The sequence below is a fragment of the Triturus cristatus genome, chromosome 6, assembly GCF_964204655.1.
Source record: "Triturus cristatus chromosome 6, aTriCri1.1, whole genome shotgun sequence".
NCBI classification, from domain to species: Eukaryota; Metazoa; Chordata; class Amphibia; order Caudata; family Salamandridae; genus Triturus; species Triturus cristatus.
The window spans coordinates 958,871,005-958,894,669 of record NC_140589.1 but is presented as its reverse complement, the minus strand read 5'-3'; the positions used below and the strand labels follow the sequence as shown (position 1 = coordinate 958,894,669).

The 23,665-nt window shown below is 43.9% G+C and overlaps 1 protein-coding gene across 3 annotated transcripts in view; it reads right to left on the bottom strand.

Annotated features, from left to right (window-relative positions):
* The window catches only part of ADGRG6 (adhesion G protein-coupled receptor G6), a 621,002-nt gene that overhangs the window by 61,156 nt on the left and 536,181 nt on the right, over nt 1-23,665 (bottom strand). For all 3 annotated transcript variants that reach the window (XM_085611657.1, XM_085611655.1, XM_085611656.1), the window contains 3 exons: nt 22,833-22,960; nt 16,676-16,944; nt 6,590-6,698 (listed from right to left, as the gene is read on the bottom strand). In XM_085611657.1, the coding sequence (XP_085467783.1) occupies nt 6,590-6,698; nt 16,676-16,944; nt 22,833-22,960 (506 nt within the window). The remainder of the gene's footprint in view (nt 1-6,589; nt 6,699-16,675; nt 16,945-22,832; nt 22,961-23,665) is intronic.

Sequence of the window (23,665 nt, the reverse complement as noted above, 5' to 3'; positions counted from 1 at the left end):
GAGGAGTAATAATCCTTGGTTGCTTAGCCTGCTTACGATTCCCCGCTGGGTTATTTATGGCTTTCCGTTTACCACTAACAGAGTTACCCCCATTACACTTAGTGCCAGTTTTTGACTTGGACTGTCTAGTATGGATAGCCACTGGTGAGGGAACACTGCTCTCTGTACTTAAAGGAGTGATACATGTGGAGATGGGATTAGGGTCGTCCGCCATCAACTCATTGGGGATAACACGGGGATACACAACTGCCGGTATGACGTTTGAGGAGAGAATATCAACTGTGGGTTGTGGGATACTTAGGTGGCAAATGGGCTCAAGAGAAAGTCGCCGTTCAACCAAAGCAATTTCATTCACTACGGCAGTTTCAGCTTGTTTTAAATAATTGTCCAGAGTCCCCATGCCTGCCACCCTCGTACTTAGTTTTGCGTTCCCTCGTTGCATTGCTCACACCGGTCGTAACAGAATACGTAGCAACGGATTTGCGACTCACCACAGCATAACAGCAGTCAATAGGGGATTAAGGATCAGGCCAGATGTAAGAGGGATAGTCCCAACCCAACCTCTTTCGACCTCTGACGGCCTCAGACGGTCCGCCCTTTGTCCGGGCTTCGCCCGGGCGAGCCCGCGCGCGTCCCGCGGTGCGGGAGGCGCTCGTCGATTAAATGCTCCTCGGCGCCCAATGGTGACGCTCTGTGCGTCCTTCACACGGCCCCCTGGGAAAGGTAGTCCTGGTTCGGGCCGTTCCCCTCACGGCGCTGTTGCAGATTGCGGGAAGACACCAACAGGGCTGCAGGAGGAGAGGAGGGAAGATATCAGCCGTTCCCCTCACGGCGAATGCTAATTCAGGTATGCGCGTCCCGCGGTGAGGGAGGCGCTCGTCGATTAAATGCTCCTCGGCGCCCAATGGTGACGCTCTGTGCGTCCTTCACACGGCCCCCTGGGAAAGGTAGTCCTGGTTCGGGCCGTTCCCCTCACGGCGCTGTTGCAGATTGCGGGAAGACACCAACAGGGCTGCAGGAGGAGAGGAGGGAAGATATCAGCCGTTCCCCTCACGGCGAATGCTAATTCAGGTATGCGCGTCCCGCGGTGCGGGAGGCGCTCGTCGATTAAATGCTCCTCGGCGCCCAATGGTGACGCTCTGTGCGTCCTTCACACGGCCCCCTGGGAAAGGTAGTCCTGGTTCGGGCCGTTCCCCTCACGGCGCTGTTGCAGATTGCGGGAAGACACCAACAGGGCTGCAGGAGGAGAGGAGGGAAGATATCAGCCGTTCCCCTCACGGCGAATGCTAATTCAGGTATGCGCGTCCCGCGGTGCGGGAGGCGCTCGTCGATTAAATGCTCCTCGGCGCCCAATGGTGACGCTCTGTGCGTCCTTCACACGGCCCCCTGGGAAAGGTAGTCCTGGTTCAGGCCGTTCCCCTCACGGCGCTGTTGCAGATTGCGGGAAGACACCAACAGGGCTGCAGGAGGAGAGGAGGGAAGATATCAGCCGTTCCCCTCACGGCGAATGCTAATTCAGGTATGCGCGTCCCGCGGTGCGGGAGGCGCTCGTCGATTAAATGCTCCTCGGCGCCCAATGGTGACGCTCTGTGCGTCCTTCACACGGCCCCCTGGGAAAGGTAGTCCTGGTTCGGGCCGTTCCCCTCACGGCGCTGTTGCAGATTGCGGGAAGACACCAACAGGGCTGCAGGAGGAGAGGAGGGAAGATATCAGCCGTTCCCCTCACGACGAATGCTAATTCAGGTATGCGCGTCCCGCGGTGCGGGAGGCGCTCGTCGATTAAATGCTCCTCGGCGCCCAATGGTGACGCTCTGTGCGTCCTTCACACGGCCCCCTGGGAAAGGTAGTCCTGGTTCAGGCCGTTCCCCTCACGGCGCTGTTGCAGATTGCGGGAAGACACCAACAGGGCTGCAGGAGGAGAGGAGGGAAGATATCAGCCGTTCCCCTCACGGCGAATGCTAATTCAGGTATGCGCGTCCCCACACAGTCAAATGCACTCAAAAGGACGACAAAGGCTAGATAAGCTGGCCCTTTTTCATTAAGGTGTATTTGGCAATGATCAGGTTGAGATTGAGCCCGATTGTTCCCAGACCTCTGCGAAAACCATACTGGCGATCTGAAAGGATGTTTGAAATTTCATCCCATTCTTCGAGACAACTCAATGCGGTTTTCCCTGTAACTTTTAACAGTGAATCGAGTAAAGATATAGGGCGGTAACATGGAGGGTTAGAACGGTCCCCTTTCTTGCAGACATGTACGATGACAGACTCTGACAAGGAGTCTAGGAGGCCAGAAAGGAAACAGGCCCCTAAGACCAAAGTCAAAATAGGTCCCCACAGGGACAGATTAGCCTTGAACAAGTCTACAAGGAAACCATGTGGCCCAGGGGCTTTACGGCCCTTGCACTGCCCTAAATATTTCGTCCAGGGTAAATGATAAATTACTAAAACTACAGGGTGATGGGGAATCAGATGGCTGATTGTGCGTACTAGGGATGGAGTAAATCTCAGAGAGTTGGGCAATCCAGTTGGTTTCATTAATGCCCATCTCTAATCTTGGGGCACTGTTATCCCTTAAAAAGGAGCTATTAATTTACTGCCAAAAGGCTGGCATATCCTGAGCCAAACTGGCTTCAATCAGGGTTTCCCACGCCTGGTGCTTCTTCCTTGTCTTCAGAACTAACCTATACTCAGACCTATACCCAACTCATTTCCACAGGACAGTGCAGCAATCTATAGAGAGCTTTCATTAGAAGCTTGTGTGCTGTTGAACAATTGCTAGAGATCCACCTTGGCCTAGGGGAGTTGGACTGGGTAATAGTTTTAATTTAAGCTTCTTTGGTCCCATTTGAGATAACCGCCTCGTCATTAGTTGAGTCAGCTAAACAAATTTAAAATGCACCCCTGTGAGTGGTAATTTCAAGAAGAGTATCTGGATTGATCCCCGACCAGTGCAGCAAAGTGCCACTTTGGGAAGATAGCAAGGCACTATCTAGGGAGCACTCGGCATAATTTATTTTTAGAACCCATATTTGTTTCACTTTTAAGCTTTAGGGGAAATGATCACTCATAGCAATAGGGAGGGTGGTAAAGTCACATAATAGATTGTCAAGGTTGTGTGAGGCAAGAGTGCAATCAATGACTGATATACCCAAGACCATTAAAAGTAGGATGAATAGATCAATAGATCAGTCAGCTTAATTTCATGTGCATCATGACTAAAGTGTATTTAGTCATTGTTGTTAGAATCCACCATGCAACACACCCTTTTAGGAAGGAGATAACATAACCTTGTGTTGAAATCATCTCCCCACTGTAAAAGACTCCTTTCCTTCAATGCAATATAACCCATTCAAATCATATTCAAGTTGGACTAGTAATGTAACAGGAAAGTTGGACTCTATCTTGAGCGTAAACAAAGGTAGTGTATATGAGACAAAAATAGCCAACCCGCCTTTAGATCTACCAGCATTAGAAGGAACTGCAGTTTGGTAGAATGTTCTAAAGCCATTCATATGAATAGGTTCAGCTGCTCAAGTCTCCTGGAAACAGAGAAAAGGAAAAACCAGAATAAAATCACCCCAAGAAATAGATGACAACTTGGAACGTAGCAACATCACAAAATAAAATGATGGACGAAGTGTTGAAACTTTTCAAACACTCACCCCCACTCACAGACCTGGGTGTAATCCATCATTATTTTGCTCGCCATGTCACCCCAGTTTGGGCCCGCCATATTCAAATCAGTCTTGACCCTGCTCCTCACGGGAAACTGGACCCAGTATGCTTATTTCCGGTCCAGGGAGGACCTGGCCTGAGAGTTCAGGCTGGACTGTTCTCATGAGGAGCGGGGTCAAGACTGATTTGCATATGCCTGGGTCTAAACTGGGATGGCATAGTGCACAAAAGAAGGACGGATTAAACCCAGATCTCTAGACTGGAAGTCAGTGGTTGAAAAGTTTCAGCACTCCGTCCATCATCTTGTGGTAACTTGGAACGTAGACCTGCCCATTCCAAAATAGGAACTTGCATGACGATAGAAAAGGTTCCAAGTTCATAAGCAGGGGAGCTAGCTGGGTCTGACAGCCCACACTAGAAGGAGAGGAAGGTTTGAAGGAGGCAGAATCAAGAGCAATAGGAAATAGGAAAATCCATTTTCATGGAGAAAAGTAGGCCAGGGGTAGCAGATGTGAATCGGTTGAGAAGTTGTTCTTCGTCTTAGTAGTAGGTTGTCAATCAATATCATTCAGCTCCACCAGGGGGGTGAAACAATTGTGCTTTGTAATAGATGGATGGAAAGCAGAAGACCGGACAAGGCCAGCACTGGTGTCAGAGCCCGATCCCTCCTTCAAAACCACGGGGTGATAGAAATACCCCAATGAAAGGGTTATTACTTGAAGGGGGAAGTAGGTGGTGATCTGGTTCTGGTTTTGTGCAAAATTAATTCCACCAAGTAAGGAGACTTAAAAGACATAATTACTCAGTCACCAGGCAGTAATTTAGCTCCCTTGCCAATCCATCCAACCCTTCTTACCAATTTCAAGTCCTCAAAGAGGGCCCTAGTTAAGCCAGTGTTACTGCACACCCAATGAATGGATTTATTCTTTAGGCTTTCCCAGGATTCAGTGTTGTGTTGGGAAAGGGTCGATACATTCCCCAGAATGACAACGGATAGAGTGACCTTTGGGAGAAGGTCCAGAAGTGGGGACGGGCCTACTCTTGTCGGTGCAATGGGTGCAATGGGAAGGGTTTTAGAGTTCTCAGATTATACAGTAAAGGAATGTGTTGGGGAGGCAGGTTGGTGACTGGAGCACTCACTGGGACACCTGCAGTATTGGGCTCAGATCACGGAAGGCTAAATTGGTTATTAGTGCACAGCTTATGAATATGACAAGGAGCAGCAGATGGAGGAATGGCATTCGAGGTTAGAGCAGAGTTTGCAATGAGTTTACTGTGTGAATGCAATGTTTCTAAGCAACTTGCCAGGGTATTTTTGACAACATAGTCTGGAAGACAGTGAGTCTAATGATGACTACATTAGGTCTCCCAAGGATTGTACTGCTGTTAAGTATACATTTAATGTCTCAGATTTGCTGAAACGGTCATGGAGGTGGGTTTGCCCATTTTGTTGGTGGCCCGCTAGGCCTCACAGCAGATCCCGATTCAGCCCGGGTGCTGTAATCCACTGCTTTCATAGAGGGGGTGGCAGTTTCTTACACTTCACAAGGCGGGGGAACAAGTCAGCAGGGGATTTGGGAGAAATATCTTTAGAATTTACCTGGACACACCCATTATTGGATGAACACGTGGTCAAACCCTTGGGGTTCTCATCTTTGTAGTTCAATGTGGACGGAGAGACAGAACTTATGATATCTGCTGTTCTTTGGAGACATGCCCCCAGTCTTGCCTCAGCCGAAGTAATCTCTTTATGGATCGAGCCCATTGTGCTATTCAGGAAATGCATTATAGATCTTATGGGCTTGCCCTGAGTCTTGGAGGTGGGCAATTTTCTTTTTAACCATGATGGCGCAAAGTTGAAAATGCAGGGCCTAGAGAGTGGGCCCAGCCCAGACTCATCTGGCCCCGGACAGGCACAGACCAGCCTGCTCTTGGCCTGGACACGCACCCAGGCATGTCTCACGCACGTCCACCTCTGCAGGAGTGCTACAGGGGTGATATGCACCTCCTGGTGTGAAAACAGCCGGAGCCACCTCCGTGCCACTGATGATGCTCGGCCATGTAGTCAGTGGTTTCCAACTCTGTGGTAGGCGTCCCGCTCTGCAGGAGTGCTGCAGGGGTGAAATGCACTTCCTGATGCAAAAACAGCTGGGGCGGATTGTAGTCTGCGGCCCCCGCCTCTGTGAAAAGCGTCCCACTCTGCGGGAGCCCTGCTGTCAGGAAAACAGTCGGAGCGTCCTCTCTACCACCAGTGATGCTGGGCCCTGTAGTCCGTGGCTCCGCCTCTGTAGAAAGCATGGTAGTCAAATCCTTAGGGCCTAGCCAGTTAAGGCAGCAATGACAATATCAATTTGCTCACTCCAGGACACGAGCCCGAAGTCAACAGCATGACTCCAACCCTGTTCCAGATGTGGAAGAGTGCTAATGAAACACAAGGTTAGAGAACTCCTGAATCCCAATTACCTGTTTTGCATCACAGTGTTACACTGCACATTCTGCCCCTCTTTCAAATCCGTCTCTGATGCTAGGCTGGGCTCTTATTCGACCTTCATTACGAGTGCTAGGGAAATACTGATTCAATCAGTAATTAGGATTACAGGAAATGCAGTAAACCTGTACTTTAGGGTATTTTCTGGAACACATTTTGCTAGCTAGAACCTGTCAGACAATGCCCACAGAAAGAATCTTCACAAACATCCAGAAATCAATGTGAAAACACTGATAGTAGCACAAAAGGTCTATCTCATAACAGCGAGTAAATACTGCACCCGAAAAATTAATACACCTTATGGTATTGGAATATCAGGGTGTTTTGTTACCACAACAGAAGACCCATGACACAACAAATGAAGATTTGTTGACAATCAACAAAAGCACATTAAAGAGAAGTACAGCTACAGTTGTTTACTTACAAATCATCACCTCCATCCCCATTGGTAGTTTTGCCATAGTGCTGTTTTCCATATGCACTATTTTTATGCGTGCTTGCTAGAATGACTGCGACAATTACAGCTGGTACACCTATATAAGAACAGCATATAATATAGGGTTAAGTATAACCAAATAACAAAAAGACCAGATTACCTCTATTCTCCAAAGACAATGAACTGAAAAGAGTTTAATGGCACTTAGTGCCGATATCGACAACCCTTCCCGCAAACATGGTAAATAGCTACTTATCACACAATTAATGAAATACATCAGACAATACATGGTTTGGTGGAAAATGGTTTGCTGAAGGTTTGTTTTAAATGTGAAATATGAGGCCGCGGTGGGTTAACTTAACGGAAGATCCAAGGGCAGGCAGGGGTGAGTGACCTAAGATGCCCACTCGTATGATGAGCCAAACGGCATGGTGGGCCAACCCATTCGGTGCTACCATTTTTTATTTGTGCAGTTTTCTCCCTTAAATTTGTGACCACCAGTCCAGGATTATTACTCACACCTTTTTAGGGATTGAGCGACAACCAGGCAAGCCCCCGGTTGCTCAGGCTTGCAACAGCCCGAAGGACTAACGCAGCACTGTTACTTACATCCAGGGTCCTGCCATAAAAAACTCCTGGGGGCAGATTTACAAGCCCCTTGCGCCACTATTGCGTCATTTTTAACATGGGAAAAATGACGCAAATGTGGTGCAAGGGGCTTGTAAATCTGCCCCCTGGGGTTTAGCATCAAACAACACTGGTGTGCTCCCTCAGATGGTACCCCTCTCTACCAAACTGCATCCAGACCGCCCTGTAACTCCTATATCAGTAACTTCTCAGCTCATTATTGAAAAGGCTCCACTCCTGCTCAAGCAGTGGTATTTGTTTTCTGTGGTACTGTGGGAAATTGGGTTACTGGTTGAATGAGGTGTGAGCCCTGGTCAAGCAGCATCCACAATCCTTGTCAGGGACAGGCACAAGCAAACCCCAAATTAACCTGTTCTCAACCCCCTGGTAGTTTGGCAGAGAGCAGTCAGACTTAATTTAGAGGCAATGTGTAAAGTATTTGAATAACACTTCAAATAGTGAAGCAGTCACACCACCACACAAAAGGGATCCCACACCAAGTTAGAAAAATAAAGCAACATTTATTTAACAAAACAAGACCAAAAGGGCAAACATCCAATTAGTAGAGGCAGAGATATGAATTTTTAAAGAATACAGTGTAAAATAGCTCCTAAAAAGAAAGCGCCAACTGCAGCTACCTGGTTACGCTGGACCAGGTCAAAATGAAATGTTTGGCCAACCGTGATGGGAGCGCGGGTCGGATAAAGTTCCAGATTAGTCCCACTGAAGGTTTACCATCTCAAATTTTATGCCAGGAGACCCATTTGTGTTGGAGAGGGCCACAACTTGAACTTGAACTTGAATTGGCCTTAGATAAGGTATGGTTGTGTACACCAAATCACTCTATGGCACTGCACAAAGACAAGTCCTTATCCTACCACTAATCACTACCGAGAATGTACACCTCTCACTGAAAACCAGCATGAGATGCCACCAGCCCATGTGGGGGGCCACCAACGCAAAGCACCAATCCGTCTGTTCATAAAGCCCAGCCTGCTCTTCATGCAACGCCGACAGCCTCCTGCAATGTTCTCTTTGTGGCCTGCTCCAACGTGAGCCAGACTCTTGGCAAAAAACATGAGAAGGTAAACCTACAGCAGGATTAATCTGGAACTGTATCTGACTGAACTTCATCGCAGTCGGCCTGAACTTTTGACTTTGACCTGGTCCAGCATGACCAGATAACCGCGGTCAGCACTTTGTGCTATTAGGCGCTATTTAAAAAAAGATTTGTATTTATATCTCCGGTTCCATTGATTGGATTTTTATAGTTTTGGTCTTCTTTTATTTATTAAATGCTGCTCAATTTGTCTTACCTGGTGTGAGATCCTTTTGTGTGGTGTTTTCACTGTTTTACCATTTGAAGTGCTGCACAAATACTTTACACTTTGCCTCTAAGTTAAGCCTGACTGCTCTCTGCCAAGCTACCAGGGGGTTGAGCACAGGTAAATATGGGGTTTGTTTGTGCTTATCCTAACAAGGATTGTGGTTGCTGCTTGACCAGGGCTCACACCCCAGTCAACCAGTAACCCAATTTCTCACAGGTACCTACTCTCAAGTCTTTAGATCCTTCTGCTGTGAGTTTGGGCTTCCACAGGCAAACATGCAACATATTTGTAGTTTTCTGCTCATGATATTTGTTTATGATATATGATTATTTTTATTTTGTATATTCACTGTGTTTGCTCATTAGTTATTGTACATGTAGGATAAAATCTTAAAACAAGGGTTACCTAGCTCCCTACAATTTGTTCACTCATTAGGTTGAGGCAATGATGAGAAGATATCCTTCATAACTTGGAGTGGAGTGTTAAGAAGCACACAAGTATGGGCAAGAAATGTGTTTAATCACATTTCAAATATCCAAAAGTGACCTAGTAGTCTTGGGCCAATTGTGCATTGGAGGCTTGCATTTTCTGAACCAGTGCTAAAGAAATCAGTACAATTGACGAACCAAAAAATTGATGGTGGGAAATTTGCAGGAAAATCTTACGTTTCTATAACCTTAAAAACCTTTTGGGAAAATAAGGAGTTTCCTTGGTTAGAAAAGTTAATTGACAACCATCTGAATTTTGTGAATGTTATTAGTGTGAACAATGCGAAAAGAGCTAGCTTGCTAAACTTGAAGTGTGACTGTTTTCAAGTAAGAATGAAAAGTGCTTTGTTTTTAAGTCGACTGGTCACTCCTTTTGTTATCTTTGGCTATTTAACATATGACACTGCAACTGATTTGTTGGTACATAGGCCCTTTTAGATATAGCAAATGGACTGCACCATTTTTTATAATCTACAAGGGTGATTGTGTTTAATTTAACAAATTGAAATCCTGAATGTAATATGTTACGTTTAATGTAGGATTCATCTTACTAGTTATTGTCCTGACATATACCCCTTCAGTCTACCACAAAGAGGCAAAATCAAAGATGCTGTTGTATCTGCTGAGATCCTTCTTTTTGGTTTACCCAGTGCTGCCTCAGTTCTGATTCTCTTTTATTATTCAAATCCAGTTAAAAAAAATGGAGGTGCGAGAAGTCCACAACAGCCATCCTTGTTACAAAAGTAATACCTTTTATTTTGGATATTACTTCCCCTACCCACATTAGGAGAATTATTTTGGCTACACTGGTGGTGCCAGAGGATGTGTTTTTTAAGTGTTATCTTGTTGTGTCTTTAGTTCCTTTGTTAAGGTGCTCAATTATGGCAGCAGTACGGATATTTATGTAGGAACAAAATATTCCATAATATCCCAAAACTATATAGTTCAGCATTAGAAAAGAAGTCTATTATCTAATCAGGTTTTCAGCTACCTCTACTCCTACTGAAACTATTTTATGTTATGCCACGGGGGCAAGTCAAACTATAATCCCACTGGAAAGTTCTCAGATTAATCAGCCTAGAACTGTTTGGATATTTAATGCAGTTTTTGAGCTGAAATTCATTATCTCCAATGATGTAGACTCTGTGGTTTGCTTAATCAATGTGGAGTAGAAGACTATGCAAATCTGTCCTATTTATTTGTTTATATATTCATATATAGCACAGCTTCTGTTCAAGGCCATCTCGGTGGTTGAACAGGCGGGCGGAAAGGAAAAAGAAAAGGAAAACCAACAAAAAGAAACAGTTTAGCCGAAGAGTTGAATGTTAACCCTTTTCCTGAAACAGTGAATGAAGAGAGATTTGCCTTAACATCTCTTGGTATGTGAGGAGAGATGCATGATTTGGTCAGAAGAGAACTTATGTTTGATCATCATTGTCAGCTACACAAACTGAGATGTGATGTTTGTCCTGATGTATTTGGAAACAATTTTGAGGTCACAACAGCTAAATTAAATCATATGACTGAGAATATATGTTGAAGGGATGGAGCGTAATGTATGGAACCTTCCTGAACAGAGCATTTGTGTGAGCTTAGCAAATGTAGATTAGAGTTTTTAGCATATATTTAGTCTTAGGGAAGGTGAGGTTCCATTGGTCTCATGGAATGTATTAGTACCCAAAAATACGCTATAAGGTTTGAAGTTTGACACTCTGATACTTTGAAAACCCTGATATTGCAAACCTGTAAAAAATGTGGGTTTTTGTGTGTGTGTGTGTGTGTATATGTCCATTCGTCTGTCTGCTTGTCTGTGAGCACACACTCAGGAACTGAACCCTCTGGGTTAATCTCAGTGGTGGTTTCGCTATTAAGCATAATACTCTTCATAAACTATTTGGGGATCTAGTAATTTTAATCTGGGTGGCGCACTAAAGTAAGCTGGGATTTACCAATAGGCTCTCTTTAAAGGACTCTAAACTAATGCCATCCCCTATACATTTTGTTTCTGCAATTCTATATAGTATGAACTTGGTCCACGGACATTAGAGCACTGTACATGAGAACCAGACATTTTTACGTGAAAACCATAGGTTACACATTTTTTTTACCATTTTTTTTTACACTGGAGAAGTTAAGCAATTTGCCCTAAATCACAGGATGCCGAGCCAAGGCCTGGATTCGAGCCCGGATCCCCCAGTTACAAAGTCAGCAGCTCTAGCTGCTAGGCCAAATCTCCTCAAGCAATATACCACTTTGAAGAAATTCTGAACTTTCAACAAGAACGAAAAAGAGATTGGGATAGGGCTTGGAAAATAAAGCTTTTGGCTGAAAGTGCGAATCTCTACAAATATTTTTTGTTTTGGTATTTCGAGGGACACAAAAAGTATGGACTATCTCTAAATTGGAGAATTCATTTTAGGCAAAGAATAAATAAATTAAAACTTTACAGAGTGAAGGAAGATACATGCTTTTATGGCGAGATGTTGGGAAACTCAATGAGAAATGTGCAGACACTATGACAACAAGGTAAAGAAAGAGCAGGTAGGTTGTAAAAGGGTCTTGTTGGAAGTGGGGGTCCTTATCGCTTACCGCAGCCACCAAATGCTGGAGGCGGGAGTCCCCGACCCCTCGCTTCAACGTTAGGCTAAGTAAGGACACTGTCTGAGATAGCCCTGCTCACCCCCTTAGTAGCTTGACACGAGCAGCCAGGCTTATCTCCAAGGCATGAGGGTACAGTATGTGCAACCACGCTCACAGTAACCCCATGATGTCACCACAAATAGACTCCACATGAGTTTTGATAAAATGAGTATAGTCTTTGTATAAGAAATCATACAATACGACCACACGATACAAAATCAACATATAAGAATGGGTAGTATTCTTTCCAGTGGGTTGGTAGGTTCTAATCCCAACCCCCCACTTCTAACCAACAGTTAAGCTCACTTCTAACTGTTTCCCAAAAGGTTAGGCAAGTTGTATTGCTAGATTCACACACGTTGCAAAAGGAAACAAATACTGCAATGTGTAACAATATTCTCTTGTACTGTGCAACAGAGAAACAATGCCATAACTAGCGTCACAGTCATGTACTTTGCAATTGAAAGAATAATGCAATGCATATCACCACCAGCATGCTCTGTACCAGGAAGAAACAAAGCAATGTGTCACGCTACAATCCTGTACGGTGCAATGAAGAAATAATACACTGCGCCACGTTATAATCAGATACTGTGCACTGAAGAAATAATGCAATGCGTCACGTTACAATCAGGTAATCTGCAAGGGAAAAATAACGCAGTGCGTAGCACAGCAAGCATGTAGTTCGTCAGGCACAAATGAGGTCAGGTGTCATACGACAGTTCGATAGTTCATTAGCAGCAATAATGCAATGTGTAATACGACAGTTTTAGGTGCTCCGTTAACAGTGCCCCCCCGTTATGGATCAAATGATGACACAAAAGTACTGCTCCCCACTCCGGGCCCCAGTACTGCCCCTCATTGGGTCCGCACGGGCCGAGATACGAGCCGAAGAAATGGCTCACACAGCTGATAGAAGCAAGAGGCCGAGAGAGTGTCCCTCCGGGCCCGCGCCCCACCCCAGGTGGTGATCCACGTTACCTGAGGGGGGGGGGGCGCAACCCCACTCTCCTCTCCGACGTCAGTGACTTGGGCCTTGATCCAAAAGTCCGTCATGGGGTTGCAGCGGAACTCGGGCCGGCGGCTCAGCTCCTCCGGGGCTGCCGGTCCGGGCCGCTGCTGGTTTACTCCGAGGGCCCAATGACTTGGCCCTCCTTCCGGTGGTCTCAGTCCACACCGAGATCCGCTCTCAGCACTGTGAAGACTTTACTTCAAATTTGGTGCACACCCTACCACGGCACTCCTCACCAGCGCCTCGGGTTACACTTTGACATGCACACCGCGCGTCCGAGATTCGCCTCTTCTCTGGTGCTCACGATGACCCAGCGCTCTTCACCAACACCCCGCTTGCCCCTTGACACGCACCCTGTGCGTCTGAGTCTCTCCTCTTCTCTCGGTGCACACGATGTCCAGGTGCTCTTCACCAACACCCTGGCTGCACCGAAAAACGCACTCTACTCGTCCGAGTCTCACCTCTTCTCCCGGTGCACACGATGTCCAGGTGCTCTTCACCAACGCCCTGGCTGCACCATGACACGCACTCTGCGTGTCCGAGACTCACTTCTTCTTTTGGTGCACACGATGCCCAGGCACTCTTCACTAATGCCCTAGTGGCACCACGACAGGCACTCTGCACATTCGAGTCTCACTTCTTCTCCCAGTGCACACCATGTCCAGGCGCTCTTCACCAATGCCCTGGCTGCACCGCGACAAGCACTCTGCGCTTCCAAGAGTCACTTCTTCTTTTGGTGCACACGATGCCCAGTCGCTCTTCACTAACACCCTGGCTGCACCACGACACGTACTCTGCGTGTCCGTGTTTCACTTCGTCTCCCTGTGCACACCACGACCAGGTGCTCATCACCAATGCCTTGGCCTGCACCACGACACGCACCCAGCGCGTCCGAGACTCAGCTTACTCCTGCGTGCCACTAATCACACAGCACAACTTCTGAGGGCCTCTAGCTGCAAAGGCACGCGTACACTGCGTTGCTTGGGACTTCTCCGGTAACTTTTATGATCCTGTATTTCCAAACAGGGAGCCATCTCACCTCGGGCCCTTGGGGTTACAAGACACAGCACAAAGCACAGTCTACTTCAAGCAGGGGGACCTAGCGCCTCCAAGCACAGTCCAAACAGCCTCTCCTTTAGATAGAACAGCAAACTGCAGACCAGCCCCAGATCACGAAGCAAAGATCGGTCTTTCCACAGCAGTCTCTTCAGTTGCTCCTTCTTTAGCAGAGGTTCCTCTTGACCACAGAATGGGTCCACGCCTTTTCAGTCTCAATCCATATCTATTTCATTCCAACGTTCAGGGGTTTCAGCTCTCATAGTTATATCCCTTAATGTCTTTGAAGTTTGTTCGGGTTCATGGGTCCCTGACCCCTCCCTAAATCAGTTCTGGGTGTCTCCCTCCCAGTGTCACCTCTCTCCTTTTGATACTGGGGGTCTGGATCCTTAATCACTCAGCAGGAGATGGGTCAATTGTTTTTTTTGTAGCACCAGCCCAGGCCTTTTCATCTCCTGGGCTTCTCCTCCCCCTACTCTCCAGATGCAGGGCAGCCTGGTGCCATCTCAACTCCTCCCTGGGTCAAGACCTCTCCCAGCTCCTCTCACCTTTCAAGTCCAGACAGACAATCCACATTTCAGAAGAGACCCACAGAAATGCCTAGAGTACAAAACTCAGCCACTTTCTTAAAGAGTGGTTTCTGAACACACCGTGACAAAACCACCTTCACAGAAAGATGTGTTATGACACTGTGAGTTCATACATACTAAACTTCACCTCTCGATTATAAATCTGACAGGAAACTAGGCTAACAAACACAACACCCAGCCTCCCCCATTCTGTCCTATGAGCAGATGACCTTTCAGCAGTGTAAAACGAAATGGAGTGTTTTTCACTGTCAGAACATAGCACACACCTCAGTATATGTTCTGCCTTTTACATGCACTGCACCCTGCCCAGGGGCTACCTGGGACCTACCACAGGGGTGCCCAATGTGTATGTAAAAGGGAAAGTAAGGCCTGACAACTGGTTGCACTTGTCAGGACAACATGCTAACTTAGCACTCTGCGTGCAGGCCCTACAGTGAAGGCCGGAGTTTCCTTCTCCGCGCGCCTTTGCATTACTAGCCCTGGCACACACAGTGCACATCACTAGGGACTTTACTAGTAAGGCAAACATACTAATCATGGTCAACCAATCACCATTACATTTTACATAGGGAACACTTGTACTTTGACACTGCTCAGCAGTGGCAAAGTACCCAAATCATCTAAATTGCAAACTAGGCAGAGGCAAAAAGTCAGGGGTCATCACGCCAAGATATGCTAGGTCTAACAGGTCTCTATTAAGAATACGAAGATTCTTGTTCGCGAAACATAAAGGACCTGATTACGAGTACGGCGGTCCTGGGACCACTGTACTCGTGGGTGGTGGTGCAACTGGCACCATCGCATTGGGTTTTCCACCTGATTATGATGGTGAGACCGCTACAAGACCGTTGCCACTGCCAGGATCCCGCGGTGAAGAATGCAGGTGGGAATAGAGACAGTGCCGATTCTGGCACCAGAGAGCAGATTACAACCTGCCTTTCTACCAAGCCTTTCATGGCAGGGACCCCTTCCATGATGGTGGTGAGACCGCTACAAGACCGCTGTCACTGCCAGGATCCCGCGGTGCAGAATGCAGGTGGGAATAGAGACAGTGCAGATTCTGGCACCAGAGAGCAGATTACAACCTGCCTTTCTACCAAGCCTTTCATGGCAGGGACCCCTTCCATGAAATGCTTGGAAGAAAAGCATGTAAAGGGACCCCCAGCAGGGCTCCAGAGCAAATCTGCCCAGGGGGGTCACGCAGGGGGCACATGATGTGCCCACCCAAAAGTGCAGGGTTGTGCATGCACTGTGTGGCATGCACGACATGGTGCATGCCACACCATGCACAGATGTGTTGGAGGCGCTGTCATGACGGCGATATGGTTTTTAAGCTCTACTAGGAATCCAGGGCTGGCAGTGCAGCGGTGTCCTTTTGTATACAGAGGATGTGGACTTACTGTACCAAGCCCGATTAAGGCTGAAACTTAGTTTGAGGGGCTGGAGGTATACTGCACCACAAATGCATTGGTCAAATATGATAATAAAACTGAAATTGTGAAAGAAAGTGGAAGGCAAAATATGCTTGTGGCTGAAATCCAGGCTACCACAGCGAATTCTAGCAGATTCTAGCATTCGGTTTAGCTGGTCCCTAGTCAGTGGTCTGGAGGAATGTTTGTGCTCTGCTGAACCAATCCTCCATATTTAGAGGGAGCACAACAGTCATAGAGACAGAACGAAAAAAATATATAACTTGGCCAAAGTGAACACTTTTTCCGAGCACTTAAACTACAGCAAGTGGACTGTAAAATCTCGAGGCATTTATTGATTTTGAAGTGACTATTGGAAATAATTTAAACTCCTAAATATTTCTATGAAGCCGAAGATCTACAAAGATAACCTGGTGAGAGGGTGAAAGCAAAAATGTGGCCATACTCGAGATATAGGGCCCCATCACAAAGGAGCTGCAAAACACTAGTGCTCATGCTAATTTGGGCTAGTGTGGGATGTGAAAATTGGTGGGTGTATAGTTTGCATCTTATTATGAGTAATGCAAACTGTATTGCATAATAATGTTCTAGTAGCACATGCTATCCCCCACTTTGAGGGAAGAGCTGCATCTGCTCCTCTGAAATGTGACAAGCGGAATATCTGTGGATCTGTCGAGCTTTACTTTGTAGAGTCTCTTACTTAGCAGATAGTAATTCTGCAAGGGAGATGATCTCTGTGTCTTTTATATGCACCTCTTTGTACTGTTTTACTAGAGGGTAAAGAACAAATATTCGAAGCAAGTCATTTTCTGATGGAAAATAAACACTTATGCATAAAGTAGTCATGTTTTTCTGCAGTTCTATTTTAAATCATGTACAAGATCAATAAAAGTTCAAACTCACCCCAGCCAATAATGCAGAACTTAAGAATGTAGCGCCTGATGTAGGTGTTGAAAACTTTAACCAGTGCAATGTACATGTGAACAGCCTCCAGCCCCATCCACGTGAAAGTTGCCAGTAGGAAAAAATGCAGAAGGGCCGCTACTGCGATACACAGGCCTTCGATGTCAAATGACGCAAGCCAACTGTCGAGCAGGAAGATCAGGTTGAGGAACAGCAAGGCTGTACTGAGGTTCATTAAGATCTTGGATGGGTAATCCCGTCTAATTTTTCTGGAAAAAACACAATACAGTAGTTCAATTTAAACTAGAAGTTGTACATCGATTGGATCTATAAACGAGGGGAACAGATCGTGACATGTAGGACATTTAGGTCTCCAAAAAGGGGCTTGTTTTTCTGATTTTTGTCAAAACAACTTGTGTGATGATCTGTTTTAGCTGGACTAGTAGGTGGTATGCAGTGGCATCTTTGCTTAAGTAGAGATTGGCATAGGGTGTGCCTGAACAGACCATTTCCATGTTCTGAGAGCTGTAGAAGAACTGGCCAGAATTAGATCAATACATCTAACGTGCTGCTTAACAAACATCAACGTATGGCAAATTACAGGAAATACCTTTATTGATTATTGTTAAAATGCCAGAATACCATAAAAGTTGCAATGTCAAAACACCACTAAACCTGATGATAAAACTGCTGTGCAATCTGGCACTTCTGGTTTTTCCACCTGTCACCCATTCTTCCATTTTTTCATTGGATTCTTTGCCACATTATAGTACGATCAATTCACCTTTGGAGAAGTCAAATGGTCCCTACAAACCCTTTCATTTCCAGTCAATTTTCACCTTTGCAGATGGCTACAAAAGCTGCCCAAATCACTTCTCCTTAATCCCCATGCACTTCTCTATCCCTCCTTTCCTGTTTTCCTAGAAGGATTTCTAATTATAAGGGCTCCTAAAGCCACGACCTTTATGCATTTGCCATAAGCAATTTCTTTATTTATTTAGCAGTTGTATGCACTGTGAAGAATGTGGGTGTGTTACAATAAACAGTGAGAAGACTACGAACGAGCGACGAGACAAAGAACAGTGCCATAGGCCTTGAGAAAAATAAATCAGGAGGTACAATTCACTAAACCAAAATGAATTTGAGTGGTTTAGCAAACAGCTGTATATTATAATTATCTAAACACTAACATTGAGCTTCCCCAGTTAATGAGCCCAGAATGGGGAAGAATAGACAGACAGCTTAGGTATTACCGGGTCAATAGCTACATGTGGATAACTATTTGTGGTACAATAAAGGGCTTTTTCTACTCCCTCAACAACATTATTAAGTGCAGTGTAAAATTAAAAGATGTAAATATAAATATGTCAACATATTTGAGAAATTGCAGTGCATTTTACTTTTATGTTTTGTAATGTTTATTCCAACAAAGTCCTTCCTAGGGTGAATTTCAAGTTATTCGTCAATGTCATAATTTTTCATTTGATACCAATACAGTGTCTGTGCACAATTGTTTATAGAAGTTGTTAAACAGGTGAAGATACCATAAATACTACCCAAATGTATAAATATGCGCAAGCACTGGTATCTTTCATTCATGAACAAGTGACATCTTGCACTTCTAACGCGGGTGTTTTTAAAGGCACAAGAGACATTTTAATTCAAACTCCCTTCCGTGCAAAGCTCTATCTGTATAATTGCTCTGTCATCTGCAGCATCAACAGCTATTCATGTCTGGTAGATGTTTGTCGGTGAAAAGAAAAAAAAACACATTATCACATCAATAATTATATAAAGTTGAGGTGTGGTTTTGGTGCCGATCAAGACGGCCTACCGACTCTGAAGCTCTGTCTCTCAACTGTGCTTATTTGGGGAAAAAACACCACTTTGCTTCAACTCACCATGGATTTTTATAGGTACCTCTGTCTAGACAACGAGGGGAATACAAGACATGCTGTTTCGAACATAAGGAAAACTGCTTTTAACATCAATATTGCAGGTGCTTGTTGGAGGGAAAGCAGCGTGATCACAATTTTAGATCACACCTTCACTGGGGAAGCTTTTCTCTCTAATGTCAGTACTGCATTTCTGATGCGCTCTAGTTCTAGTATGGCAAAATACTTCTAATTACAAATTTAGCATCAAAATCACATATTTGACATAGATCTGGAGTATTACATTAGGTTGCAACATTTGAAGACCTTTATCTAGTGTCACTGTTTTGTTTCCTCATACATATTACGGTTGCTTTCTGCTCCTTATAGATTATTTTGCCTTTGTTATTTCTTCAGCATATAAGTGTTTACCAGACTCAGTTATGAGATACTTACTCAATATAGGATATGCTGCCTAACACTATGATCTATTGAACTTATTTTCGATATGATTCTATGTTTTGTGTTTCCTTTCATACGGTACAATCATTGCTTACTTATAGCAATATTATAATACTTCTTCATAAACCAGATATGAGCAGAGGTGCTCTTTATATAAGAGTTAATAAATTAGTCACCTTGGTAGCTGTAAGACTTAAGACCTCTAGGTGCTTCTATACATGGTGGGCAGGTCTACAAACCTGTTATTATTAAATAAGTATTAAAAGCTCCTTTTCTTACATGGCTTCTGATTCTAATATCACCACAAAGCATTAGCCTTCCTCATCAGGCGCTAAACCTAAACACATTAAGAATGATCCTCCATCTCCAGTATAATTCCCTGAAAATCCTATTTTCGACAAATTATTGCATTAAATAAGAGTTCTTTAACCATTGAGGAATAGAGATATCTATGACAAATCGATCGAGATGGAGCATCTGATTAGTGACATGCAGGATGTTACAAGTAAAGTTGCTGGCTGGTTTCCAATGTGATATTTGCACTTAACAAAGTCATGATGATGATTTAGAGAATGGGAATAGGTGATATAGCTTTATACTATACGGCTTGCATGGAGGAATAGACAGTATTAATGGTTTTTTTTAAACTCTGACTGAGATAGTAGGTCTACCGAATTATTTAAGTTTAAATATATCAAGACCTCAGAGATTTGGCAAAAGAAACTCCATCTTCAGCATCTAATTGTTGTAGAGGGGTTATCATGCTATGTTTGGAATACATTAACCGTATAAAATAATAAGAGCAAGTAAAGATAAAAAAACATATGTGGCCTGGTCATCAGTTGTTCAATTTGAGGATCTTTCTAACGTAAGGAATATAAGAACATTTTTTTTTATTATTATGAGACCAAAATTGCAGCAGCTTAACATTCATTATGGTAATATTCATTCCTTGAATCTTTAAGACCACACATAATGGAATCTCACAGTCCTTTGATGAACCATGCAAGCTACCAGAATATATTAACAGAAACTGATCTACTACTATATAGCACTTTCAGCTACAATTTTTGAATTATGTGTTACGTTTTGATTTATGATTGTGCATTCATTTCATAACAGATTATTTTTATCAGCAAGCTTCACTCTTGTTTGGGTTTCTTGTCCATATTACACTCAAGGTTTGTTTTGTTATATGTACATTTCAATTCAGGGAGTTTTCCCTTGAAGTATTAGCGTCATGTTTTCATTGTTATCTACTTCACAATTCTTTTTGGGTTTTTTTACATCTATTTTTATCTATTAGTACTGGCTCATTTATTTTTGTCCATAAATTCATTCCATGTATGTGTGAAGAACATTTTGATTTATGTTGATATTTTTCTTTTTGTCATCACAGGTTGTCAGTATTGGTTGCTTTGCTGTATCCTGTTTTTTCATTTTTCATGATTATTTTTTTCTCTTTGAATGTGTGTGCTTTGGGTAACTCAGTTAAAAGGCAAAACCAAATGCTAAAGTAGCCTTTTATGAAAAACGCATTGTAACGAATCTAAATGATTAAATGCTTGAATGTACTCGGTAGGTAATGTTGTCTATTCTGCAGCTATAAATATCAAAGGGGGTGTTTCAATTCTCTTTAATTAATCTCTTGATGTTGATATCTTATCACAGGAGTATGATACTGAAGCAAGATGGAAATTACTTGATGTCACTATTGATGAATAAGTTTTCCATTTTTTATATGTATGGTTTTACAAAACTGGACACTACTTTTTGGAATGACATCAAAACTAAAATCACAAATTTCTCAAATAAATATATTATTATTAGTGGTGATTTAAAAAAAGCTCTTGATATCTTCATTTGATATAGAGCCTAAATGCAAATGCAAATTTCATACTGTGTTTAAGTCTGATATAATAAACCAAAATTCAAATGATATGTAGAGACTCTTTAAATAAGACCACTGAGAATTTTTATTCTTCACTCCAGCTATAATAATTTATCCTGAAATGATTATTTCATTATTAACATATCCCTTACTCAATGCATACTTTCAATTCAGATGTGTGTGATCTTTATCTCAAACCATGCTCCATTGAGGTTAGTTTTAGAATATTTGATTATAATTTGAAACACAGTAAACGGATATTTAACAATCATTTTCTATCCAATCCTGACAGTATAACACTTTCATTACTGAGTTATTTGATTTTAAAAACCATCTGATACTTATATGGCAAAACTTTGGCAGCCGCGGCCCGTGGAGGGAGTTCCGTGGGGCGGTAAGGCAGGGCGGGGGAGGGGCAGGGTGGGGGGGTTCTAAAAACCGCAATATGGATAATTGCAGGTAAGTAAACAATTAAATAAATAAAACGAAATTCGTAGCACGCGCTGCATCGCATTTTTGGACTTGCTTTCAGATTTTCTCCTTTTTGGTCTGCCGATTACAATTCTACTTTCCTGTAGAGGAGTGTGCAAGTCATCCTAGGTTCTTGGGCAAGATTCCAGGCTTGACTGGGGCTAGTTACAACACTACCTCCTCTCACACTGGGTAGGCTGCATCAAAGTTATTCCATAATACTTTCCTGTCAAAGAACCCTTCCTCTGTTGTCCGATACTCACTGTCTTCTGTTTGCTCTCTTAACAGTAAGTAGTATGGTGCCTCTGCAATGATGTGCAATCTTGTATCTCAAAGAGTTCAGTCCAGGTTTTCTCACAATCACCCTGCTGGAAATGAATGTCAGTCTCTCTCTAATGCCTTACCTTCTCATTCCTTTTTTAAAGCAGGTTCTCCCTACTCTGCTGAAATGTGATACAAGGAGTGGGACCATAAGTGAAGAAGGGGGAATTAACCTTGAGGTCCTTCAAGTGATGTTACAAGGGTCATGATACTATCTGATATACTTAATTCATATTAATAATATAAATCCTGATTGCATTTTCCTTCTCCATGTAATCTGGCTACAAGTAATAATTGTGTCAGCCAACTAGTGTATATGGGCATGCATGTTAAAGTGTAGTGCATGGCAGTCTTCAAAATATAAGGCAGATCATGCACATTTCTTGACCTCACTTTTTCATGCTAAGTCACTTTGTATATAGGGTGTACTACATCAGCCCAGCCTTGGGGGCCACAGCTATCATTAGTGCAGTAGGTGCAGTGACACCACAGCCCTGGATTCTAAGGGCAAACTCCAAATGACAGCTGCATTTTATCACCTTACCAACAGGGTCCTATTTTCCTTGCATATATTTGGACCCAAGGCTCCCTTGCTATGCACTGGCACAGCAAGCTTATAAACTTTGACAACTTGATTTTGTGGGGTCAAGAGGTGAGGAGAACATTATATGCCAGCAGAGGGGGGGCTGGAGATTGTACCCCTACAAGCCAAACTCAGGGTTTCATTCCGAGGTCTACAGTAATCCCAATTTGGCTGTGAATGGGATTTAGCAACAGAATGAGGAATTACAAGATCTGTGGTAACTCCCTGGATCTGTGGTTTTCATCGGGGGTCTCTGGGTGAAATACCTGGGGAAAATTAGGTTTCATTGGGGGGGATTCAGGCCTGGAATTAATAATTCCTTTTGATAGTCCCTTTTTTTTAAGGAAACCTTTAAGGTCCCACCTGTAACCCCTGTATCTTCATTCCTGTAGCTCTGAGGGGCGGAGTCACTACAGATTACTCCGGGCCTCTTGTAATTGACCCCTTAGTACAACATGCTATTACCAGAAGACAGAACACACTCATTCTGGCGCACAGACTTTAATAGTCTCATGGGTTGCTATAGATAATTCAAACAGGGGCAAAAATACTTACTCAAATGCAATGTAGGTGAGTAAAGTAGCAGCTGAGCAGATTGCAGATATTCCACACCCAATGTAGGAGATGAAGGTAAGGACTTTGTTGTTGACCGCGTCAATTTGTGTACTAGTCCTCTGGAGATCCTAAATCAGAAAAACCAGGAACAAGAGTGATCACATCGGTTCTTGAGCCAGAATATTCCACAAACACAAATTGCTCAAGTTAGGTTTCTTAACATTACCAACCTCTGTAATTAACATGGAAATACTGGTTCGATGGGAGCAAAGGAGAGATACTCATAGGTCATAAAATTCCACACCAAGAAAAGCTAGCTGGTCTTCAGTGGCCTTTTTACACTGTGTAGTAGACATACTGAGTAACCTTCTCTCAGCCACACACTATCTCCTTGAGTAACAAACAAAAATGTAGGATGTCCCCAGATTCCATATGTTTAATCAAATTAATATGTTTCAACAGCACAGTTTCATATGCATACATTCCCTCCAAAGTATCTCTAGAAATTCCCACCGAAATAGATACAAGACAATCCAGCCACCCCAGATAACTCTTTCCACTTAGAAAGAGTTATGAAAGTTACTCCTGTAGTGACAACAGTACTTAATTTGCTGTGGTGCTTGTTGATGGGCCTAATGGTAATAATTTTTCTTCTTAGATCCAGAGCAAGCAAGGGAAAAACACAAAAGCGGGAAGAAGGAGGAAGAGAAAGACAGAAAAGCAGTGAGAAAGGGAGAGAGTGTCATGAAAAAGAACCTGCAAGAAAGTGATAAGGAGGCAGGGAGAGTCTGGTGGTGGATTAAAGGGGTATGAGGTGAAATAAAGACTGTGCA